General features: G+C 38.9%; 1 protein-coding gene across 1 annotated transcript; it reads right to left on the reverse strand.

Annotated features, from left to right (window-relative positions):
• Positions 1 to 620: 620 nt before the first annotated feature.
• LOC139135461 (NACHT, LRR and PYD domains-containing protein 14-like) lies at positions 621 to 9,936 on the reverse strand. Its single transcript, XM_070702856.1, has 4 exons — positions 9,807 to 9,936; positions 7,980 to 8,154; positions 7,597 to 7,659; positions 621 to 6,762 (listed from the first exon to the last, which is right to left on the reverse strand). The coding sequence occupies exons 1-4, from the start codon at positions 9,807 to 9,809 to the stop codon at positions 4,043 to 4,045; spliced, it is 2,961 nt and encodes a 986-aa protein (XP_070558957.1). The 5' UTR covers positions 9,810 to 9,936; the 3' UTR covers positions 621 to 4,042.
• Between the last annotated feature and the right edge of the window lie 388 nt (positions 9,937 to 10,324).

Below are 10,324 nucleotides of genomic sequence, written 5' to 3' on the forward strand. Positions count from 1 at the left end.
TTTGTCGAGCAATTCTAATAAATTTGTTCATCTAAAATATTACAAATTTCGATAACGTGACATGAAGCCATCTCAGTGAATCACGGGTTTTGCCAATAGAATCGTTCGTCTTGCTTGAAACTTTGGATCTCTTCCTCCTGAATCGCAAGGGTGTTAATTAAACAATGAGGAAATGCCATATAATTAGCATATTTTATTCCAAAAATAATAAGAATTGCTTCAATCAATCCCACATGCATAAAGTTCCAATCATCCTTTCCATCAAAGACGTATGAAGTGTACTTGATAATTATTCAGACTCGGGGAGTGCCTTTCATTTTGAATTGACCCCTACCACAGAGTAATATCATAGATGTTTATGTTACTCTGTGCCCCTACGCATTGAAACTAAAGGTCAACAATCCCTTTATGAAATTATACGTTGAGACAGTGGAGCAAAGTGATGGTGTGTACATGAATTTTAGTTCGAATAAACTAAGTGAAAACCTATACTCTTAACATGAAAGAAAAATGTAAACAGACGTTTTTGTGCTTAAAGTGGAATAAAATTGTAATCTGCAAAGCTCACATCACAAGGCACTCGGGATACAGTATTTTGCTTTTTGTAGTATTATGTGATGCAAATAAGAAGAGACTGTAAAATAAAATCAAGTTAATAAGCCCGGTACAGCCAGATTCTACAGTAGTGTTAGATGGCAGAGATGGCGGACGGTACAATATGCAATAGTTTCCTTGTGGCTTCCACTTTGGATCTACTGTAATGGCTTATTAGTTTCGAAAAGTTAAATGCTCTTCCGTATTAAAGTTACAGATTGTTATGGTGAGTATTTTGATGATGATGATGATGATGATGATCATAATGATGATGATGATAACGATTATGTACGACCAACCTTGGGTTCAAAGGTCAGGGACTTGATCCCCGGGATCAAGTTTGTTCTAGTCTTTAAGAGGATTATGGAGTGTCAGAGTCTTTTGTTTTCCATTGAATTCTAACCTAGTAAATAAATTTCCTTGCAAGAAAATCTGACGCCAACACAGGCCTTTAATGATTTGTATATTTTATGAGAACGGAAAACAGGTTTTTAATGCAAATAACAACTTCCATAAGGAAAAACATGTCTCTATTTTGTTTAGATTTTGCAACAGACCAGATGATGCACAACTAAACATTCCCTTATTTTATTTATAACAATATTCACAACGAAAGTGGCAAGATTTAATACTAAAAATGCATTTACACTGGCTCAGCTGCTTGAAAAAAATCTACTTATTCAAATCAGTATATCATAAATTATTGCTTTCAATTTTCTCGTATAAAAACAAATTATTAAATTTTTGCATCCATGTATGACCTGAGATTTATGTAAAATACAATGAAGGCGGTTATGTGTTGACACACTGTTGTAAATGAAGAACATAATTCATACACCTGCAACTAAGGAAATAAATATACTGTTTAATGGCTTCACACAGAGCGTATGTTTGATAAAAGCTGGAGATTAAAAGTTCACACTCAAGAAGAAAAGTTGGTGCACAACCCCACTGTTTCATTGTGGATTAGAGTAACCGTGTTTAATTGATGTTTTCCATCAGACATACCGGTATATGAAAATATGCAAATAACCGTCATCGAAATCACATGGTTTTTCGGATCAAAACCACAACATTTTCTCTGAGGGGTCGACCATTTATATAATTTGGAGAGTGGCTAACAATGGAAAAAGTCTCTGGACCAAAAAATAGAAAAAGTAAGTCTTGCAACATTGCTGCTTTTGCCACAAATAGACACACCCTGTAGAAACTAAACAACTGAGCATGTGTTTTATGTCACGCTTGGTCTTATTTCATCTGAAACACGTGCCGTGTGAGAAAGAAAATAAAGTATTTGAGCCTGGAAAACGTGCACAATGCCGTTCTTACCCACATATCTGAGAGTCCCATCCTCAAAGGGAAGTCCTAACCGATGATGATTTCCACCTTAACAAACTTAGCTTTATAAATCTACAGTTAAAAGAAGGTGTCTTTCATACACGGTGTGCAAAACATTTATAACGTGTTCTTAAAAAGTCAAAGGAACAAAACACCTTTATTTTGTATAAGTTTGGCAGGCAAACCTGTCAGAAGTTTGGAGTGCACTGACAGTGTCGACAAGAACAAATGGCAACACGTATAATATAACATACAGAAGTAAAAATCATGATCAACTGAAAAGTACATCAGCAAAAATCACTGCCAATTTCGACTCACATCAGTTTTTGATGACTGGAGGTCAATATCTCATGCATGGGACACAATCTTAACCGATAGGATCAAGTTCCTCTCAGAATTTTTTTTCAGTCGTTACATGTAAGTCATTTTTTACAACTTATCTGCTTTAAGATCTCAACTTGAAGAAAGATGTAATTGAATATCGTAAATAATTGCCAATGCTAAAAACTACTATCATTCATTCTTATTTCTTTCCTCGTAAAGTCTTGTTTACGGTATATTGAACAAAAAAATCAAAGTATGTCTGGCAAAATTTTTGCAGACCTTTGGGTATACAGGAGTAAATGGGTACTCTGTAACACAAAATGTTGTTCGAAAACAGATGATCGCCCTCTATGAAAAACATGAAGATAGCCTCATAACAAAACTATGCTTTAATGAAATTATCGATGAAAACACTGCAAGCATCGATGTCGTCGATGTAGTTGCTTTGTCAGCGAACTTAAATTATATTCTTTGATAAAAACATTACATCTCGATTTTTTTAAGTATTTAAAGGGAGAGGGTCGTCGGAACTCTGCTCAAAGGTTGCCACGGACCCCTACGACCGATGTAAACACAGTATGTAGGGGACGTTTGCGATTGATGAAAGTTAAAACATGTTTGTTAACAATGAATATCGTAAAATTAAAATGTTGCATCTCATGCATGAAATGCATTGTTTGTTTTAACGAAAGTCGCACATGCGCAGTTCCGACGACCCTGAGTATGTAAACATTTCATATCCAAAGCGTCTGTAACACACGCTTCCATGGAATAAAAAACTTTGCTCTGGATACATCTTGGCCTAAATTGTAGGCACTGGATGGAATAGTCCGTGGTATTAACAAAACAACCACACCCCGAAAAGAATGTTAAAAATTTTCCCGATAGTTGGGAGACATACATTAAAATATTTGTACAACTCTGAATAAATTATATTGAGAAGATAAAGATGGTGTAGTAAGGGATGGACCATTAGATCTTGGGGGGGGCGGTCAAAAACAGAAAAATAAATCAAAGCAAAAAATAGGAAAAGAAATCTTTAGACTAGTTTGCCAAATAAAAAGAAATAAAATCAGAACGTATAAAAATGATAAATCTGACAGTTTACTTTATAAAAAATTAGCACATCATGACTCACTTGGAAAAATAAAATAAAAAAATTACGATTGTAAAAAAATATTCACAATCTGATTGTGACCACCCCCACCTCCCAAGATCTAGTGGCCCGTCCCTTTGATATACAAAGTAATTTGTGAAATTTAGAAATCTAAAAATGTTTTCAATTAATACTGCGGTTTTCTTGGCAAAATTCCTCGCGAACCACATCATATGTCGGGATAAACTAATGGACCTCTAATTTTACTATTTCTTTGTCATTACTTTGTGACCTTTCTTTGATTTTTTGATCTTTGGATTTAATGTATTTTGAAAATCATTTGTTCAAGACAGTTTCCACAATTCGCGCATATTAAGATGAAAAATCGAAGTCTGGCAACTTTGGCTTGTCTAATAGCCGGATTTTGTCACAAAGCGACAGAAACATCATGGAAAGGGGTATTTCCTTATAATCTGACTCTTAATTAATATAAGGGCACACCCTTTACAGAACCGTCGAGCATATACGTATCAAAGAGAGTGTCGGTCTCTCCTAAAACTGTTTGTTAACTCATTTCGCATGTATACAGACATGTGTTAGTTGTCCATGTCGTATAACGAACGGATGAAAATTTACCCGAAGAATCCAATGAAACCACGACTTGACTGATCAATTTGAAAAATCGCTTCTCTACCCTTTACTTACTTTCCCAACATTGACTTGCCACCCTACCACCTTAATGGGCGGCAGGATGTAGTGCAAGAGGCTTTCTTTGGCGTAGTGGTCACAAGCACTGGGTTCGTGGGGGAAATGCTGCTCTTCGAAGTCCGTTATCTCTTTGAACCACCTCTCCCACTGTTCCCAAATCGAATAGATCGATGGTTGAAGCAAAGGCGCTTCGCCTGGCTTCAACTTGGAGCTGCAATCACAGCCGCGGAACGAACGAGGAATCGGTCGACTATCCTTGTCAAAATCGACACCTTCTTTGTTCACGATGCAAAACGCGCCAAGATTCTTATTTGAGCTGACAATCCGGAGGATATCTGTTGCCATCGCGACGCTCAAGTTATCAACAACAACCACAACGATACGCAAGGAACCATTGTTCTCCTGCACGCTCTGACAAAATGACTTCAAATCGCGTTCGTCGCCCCAATGTCGGAAAACGACGTACTTTAATGATTTCGACATTCTTATGGCTTTATAAAATTTGCTGTTGGGACCCTTTCTCGCGTTGAGCTCTTCAGACGTGTCACGAATGCTTTGCCGATTGGGAATGGTGTCATCGTACATCAGACCCGACGAAACGGCATAAATGTTGTTTTCGAATATGATCAGTTTAGTAACCGACGTATTCTGCGTCAAGATTCTCGCCAAACCCTTGCGCCTCCTAACAAGACAATCGAAGGTAACAAAATTGGCGCCAATTGACGTAATCGTCCGTCGCTTCGCCAACTCGTCTGCCAAGACATGGAAAAAGATCTCTGCTCTCTGGTCTCCGTACAGCGAAAAATGCCTCAGCGACTGGCCGATGTTTATACGCTTGCAATGTTCTTTGAAATCGCCAGAGTCATCGACACTGAAAATGCTGAGTTTTAGATATTTCAGGCATTTCGCTTCGGACAAAATCTCGTTCACATATGTCAAGCTGAGAGGTTTTCGACTGACAGCTTGCGGCTGCATCAGACAGACGATAAGCCCAAGATCTCTCAGGGACGCATTGTTTCTCAAGACGCTTGCGATTTTTCGCTCTTGGAGATGTGTCATCTGTAATGCTAATCTCTCTAAACTCTTCACCTCGCACAGGGCGTCGTAAAAATCGGATGTTATCAAGTCAGAGGCTGTCGGGAAATTTAACTCTAGACTTAGTACCTTCATGCTCACATCTACCTTTCCTAACTTGTTGCAATGTCGAATAACCGAAGTCAAGGCCGAGTAAAACCACTGTGTATTTGGTGCCTCGAAAAAATTCAAACCGTTGTTTCGAAGAGTCGCCGGGGCAATCTTGCCGACGAACGACTGCTCATTATTGGTCTCATACAGACAACGAAATGTTAAATAAACTAGGTTCATGAAAGACTCCGTATTTACTTCAACTGAAGACGACAGTTTGTCGCAGAGAAAGTCGAACAGGCATGTCGATTGATCGGTAAGAAGGCCAGCGAGAAAGACGCACACAGTATGGAGATGGCTATTGAGAATAATTTCTTCAAAAACATCTCCGCTGTCAATTTTCTTTCTTTCAGTCAAATATAAGGCGGCAAAAAACTCTTGAAATGTCTTATGCTGGAACACTATAGATGCTGAACGTTGAAGTTTAGAGCGGGAGTATACTTGATTCCCAAATGACAGAAGCAAATCCTTGGAAATGCCAAACTTTGCCAACTCGTCATCAAGAAATTGTGCCCTGCCTTCTTGAAGTCCAATAAAGGCCATTTCACCGATTTTCAGAAACTCTTCTTTGCTTTCCTGTGACAGAGTGGCAAGTGTCACACTTTGGGAAGGTTTGTCGTTTTTAATGCAAAATCGTCTGTATATACTCACAACGATACAACTAAATAGCACTGTTAGTGTGCCGGGTAGTTTCATTTCACCATCTTCCCATAAAATGCAAAACAAGATTGTATTCAACGGATTGGTCAACAGTGACAATACTAGCATTTCATTGTCACTGCTGTCAATCTCGTGTCTGAGTCGGACTACGCTATTTTTGTCAACTTTGAAGTATCTATCAATGTATGAAATGATGTTGTCACGAGAAAATCCTTTAATCGTATAATGGTTATCAACATGGCCAATTAAATCATCTCGTTTTGTGCTTCGAGACGTTAAAATCACAACCGTTTTCGGTAGAATCTTCCCTTTGATTAATTTCATCACTTCCGCTCGGAGCGACTCTTTCAGCTCGTCGTATCCGTCCAAGAGAATCATTACCGCTTCTTGATTTTTCACAATGAACTCTTCCAAGTGTGACCTATCAACCCCTGATTGTTCAGGGAGCAATTGGTCAATTATTGCATCAAAAAGATTTACGGAAGCGACCATTTGACCCAGTTCTAAAAGTAGCAACAAAGAGTATCTTTTCAAAGTTGGTTCTGAGTCTTCGGTCCAATCTTGTGCAATTTTCTGAAAGAAAGTACTCTTACCGATACCAGGTTCCCCTTCAATCAGGATACGGTACGGATGTTGCTCGCAAGCGAGGTTCTCTAGTAGCAGCCTTCTCGAGCTTGAGCATTCTTCTTGAGATCTCCTCCCCTTGTTTTCAACTAATGCCAATTCAGTGTATACGTCGTTCAGTGGAAGCTTAAATCCAGGGTCACTCCAGGTCACTGGGTATATGCAAGCCTGCCTTTGTGCATAATGGAATTTTAACCAGCTGGCACAACCATCCCGAGCTTCTGTTTCATGATCTGTCGCAGAATTACGTGGTTGACACCATTTGTGAATTGCAAACAAACAGTGATCGACTTGTCATAAATTAAACCAATATTCCTGAGATCGCCATTCTTCAGAAGTCACAGTGACCCCCTCCCTTATCAAGTGAAACTATTTCAGACCTAATATCACTCTTGATGAATATGGACAACGTATGAGGTCGAACGAGGAAATATTCAAGACACGCTTTTTTGCCAATTCTCGAAATCTAAGATATCTTGATTGTCAACAGCTCTTTGAATTTATTTTGACACCTATGGAGATAATAACATTATTGTGAAAATAGAAATGGAAATTCCCATAAAGCTGACTATAGACTGCAACAAGTTTGATTTCCAAATGTCTGCAAGTTTAAACTCTATTTACTCCTCTAATTTAATTTTTTTACAGTTATGCCAGGTTTTATTTCTGATTTACTGGGTGCATTGAATGCGCGCAAAATTTCATTTTGGGTCGGTTTTATTATTATTTCAGTAAATTACAGCTGAACATCAGAAGGTTGGGCCAGTAGCAGTTTACCTGGTGGGTAACTTTGGTTTACTGACAGGAAATTAAACATACGTATAAACATGTTTAATGAACATGGCAACTTCGCTAGCCAAGAATTTTTCTTCGGGCAGAGACACAGACTGAGTTGAGCTGTGGGGACCGGATGATGTGAATGTGCGAAATGAAAGCTTGTTATGGCCACAATCAATGTGCCCCCTCCTCCCCCTCACCCCTCCCCGTGAAACGTGAAAATATATCGAAACTTGCTTACTGTCCTCGTCATTTTACTGAGCACGGAGATTTCGGGTATTTTAACTCACCTTTTTGGCAAGGCGGAGATTTCGTAGTATCGCTTAGACGAGGACTGCATTCGCGTCTTTCTTCTAACATATTTCAAGAAAGGGAAGAAAAAGACAAGAAAAACAAGGGTTTAAACTTACTCTGAACAAATTCCGTGTAAAATGGTCAACAATGGTACATATTTCCACAATAGAGGGACTGTGGTATGTCACACTTCATAACGCCCTAACCAGGTACCAACCTCCATTGTTCCACAGAGGTTCTTGGTAACAGAGGTAAGATTTTACATAGTATTGCAAACTGATTCGCTTCGTTTGAACGCTTCCTCAATATGGTATTAAAAGTCCCGGCTAGTACAAGAATAATATTTTCAGGGACTAGACTGCTAAGCCTTTGGGCTCACCTTCACAACTAGGTACATGGCCAAAGGTCACGGTCGAGTCGGCTCCAGCTACAACGACAATGTTTCTATCGCCTGATACGCTCACTTGTCTTTGACAGTTAGGATGGTCATCAATGGTACTCCTTTCGACGTCATAGCGAACTTGTTCAACACTATCGCCATCGCCACAACTCGCCTGCAATGTAATCGCGTCAGCGTCAGACAACGTGCAGTGAACAGCTCAGAGTCCCAATATATATCTGAGGATTGCGGGATGCATGAAGCCAAGTAATAGATTTCATTACTTTGTACTTGAAGTACTTTGTTTTATATATATATATATATATATATATATATATATATATATATATATATATATATATACATTGTAGTATGTATGTATGTATGTCAGTTAGACCACACGGTTAGACCACATGTAACGTCATTTCAACCACCTGTTCAATGTTCAATGTACTATACATACCTTTCTCGCATGTCCAGTGGCACACACGATGCGATTACAGCATGCCAAAATGATCAGTATTAACTCATAGTATTTACATCAATTTTTTCAAAAGCTTCGAATTTCGTGACACGTCAAAAAATAGGTTGTCAGATGGCTGAATTGTTTTCACTCGTAAAATAGATGTTCGTACCGCGGCTACATGCTCGTCAGAGTAAATCAGTAAAGCCGGAAAAAAATTTGTGAAAATATCACCGTGGGGAAATGTTACATCATAGAGACAATAAAATCGCTCACTCAGCTACAAGTGATCGCTCTTAGGTCAACTCTATGAACTTTGCGTGCTCAGGCTGTGAGTATAGGTGTTATAATATTAGAACAAGGAAGTTGGGTCAACGCCAGCTCTAGGGGCTGCAGCTTGACACTGAGTGTGTCGTGGTTGGTAGACACAGCTTCTAAACGTACGTATTCCGTATAATTCGTGATCATGAACTCTTCAGACACCAGACAAAATACGAAGAAACCTGTTCGTATTGTGTACCTGGTATGCAGTGTAATAAATATATGTAACTTGTATCCGCACATCAACGAAACTCACTGACGGAAAATGAAAATGGTCCCAGTTAGGCGAAACCAGTGGGACTTCCTTTTTTAGTATACATCTGCTACGCTACGGGACAGTTTCAGGTAACCGAACGTCACCCTAACTTTTTACCCCCGTAATAGACAAAATCCTGCGACTTTAAGAAGTTTAAGGAATCTTTGCCAAAGTGTGAACTTTTCTTTTGGTCGCGCAGACTCCGAAAAAATGTCCAAGCATGTTTCGGAACTGGGGCTACCCACCAGATTTTCAAAAACAATGCCACAGGAAGCACACAATACCAGTATTTATTTTGTCCGACAGATCTCCGATATGGCCTAGTAGTAATTTACACACAGTTATCAGAAATTTTGATCGGAAGGCATATAGCAGACGTACAATCAGTGATATAAAGGGTCCGTCAGAATTGAAATTAATCTATATTGTGAGCATAGTCTATATATAAAACTACGTACTGTCGACCCTTTGTTAAATTTCCCCGAATTACACATTTTTGACTTGCAGATATTAGCGCGCTGGCTTTGTTGAAGAATGTGGGTAAATTGTACGCTTTGAACAAAAGATCAACACAAGAATGCCATAAACATATGGATACAATCAACTTTGGCGCGGAGCTTCAGAAGAGTGCCGATTTCACCTGTGTGGCCTGTCTTGCTTTATCAAAGTGAAAGACACTGCACACCTGGACTTTGTTCATACGCAATCCCGATACGCATTCTAGAAACACGAAGTCACCTGAACTACAGAAGAACACGCTCATTTAAACAAAAGTGAAATTATTTACCATTTACAAGATACTGTTGTTAACTCAGGGCTTCTTTGGAAACTTCCAATGCAATATATACAACCAACATTCTGAACATTTTGGCATTAATTTGGAGACAGTACATCTTTAGAGACTATTGTTGTGACTGCGTAGTGGTCACGTGACAGCTTTGATGGCTTACAGCCAATGTGATTTGTGGAATCACGCCAACTTAAGTGCAATCGTATAGAAACTAAAAGGCAATTGCAAACTATGTAAACTATGTAGGTAAAAGCATAGTTTAGCCACCAATGTGGAAAACGTCACATCACAACTACTGCATTATTGTTGCACTACCTACCAATTCTGGCATGTAGCTGTACTTTTACAGGAAAGTCTGCTTAAAGACAAACTTTACGAAAGATCAGAACACTGTAGTGCTTTTCTGATATTTCCTCACAGTATATGCCCTCGATATTATAATTCTGCAGTGGCAGGCAGTGGTATGCAATTGCACCCTCTGTTTGTAGTTGCGGTTAGTACAACTTTAGCCTGCA

Source organism: Ptychodera flava, chromosome 6 (genome assembly GCF_041260155.1).
Source record: "Ptychodera flava strain L36383 chromosome 6, AS_Pfla_20210202, whole genome shotgun sequence".
Lineage (NCBI taxonomy): Eukaryota > Metazoa > Hemichordata > Enteropneusta > Ptychoderidae > Ptychodera > Ptychodera flava.

Excerpts from the sequence above, each read along its gene's own strand:
- LOC139135461 (XM_070702856.1), bottom strand. Across the intron at positions 7,660-7,979 it reads CCATGTACCTAGTTGTGAAG|AAGAAAGACGCGAATGCAGT; the intron begins GTGAGCCCAAAG and ends GAAATATGTTAG. Across the intron at positions 6,763-7,596 it reads ATCTCCGCCTTGCCAAAAAG|ATCATGAAACAGAAGCTCGG; the intron begins GTGAGTTAAAAT and ends ATTCTGCGACAG.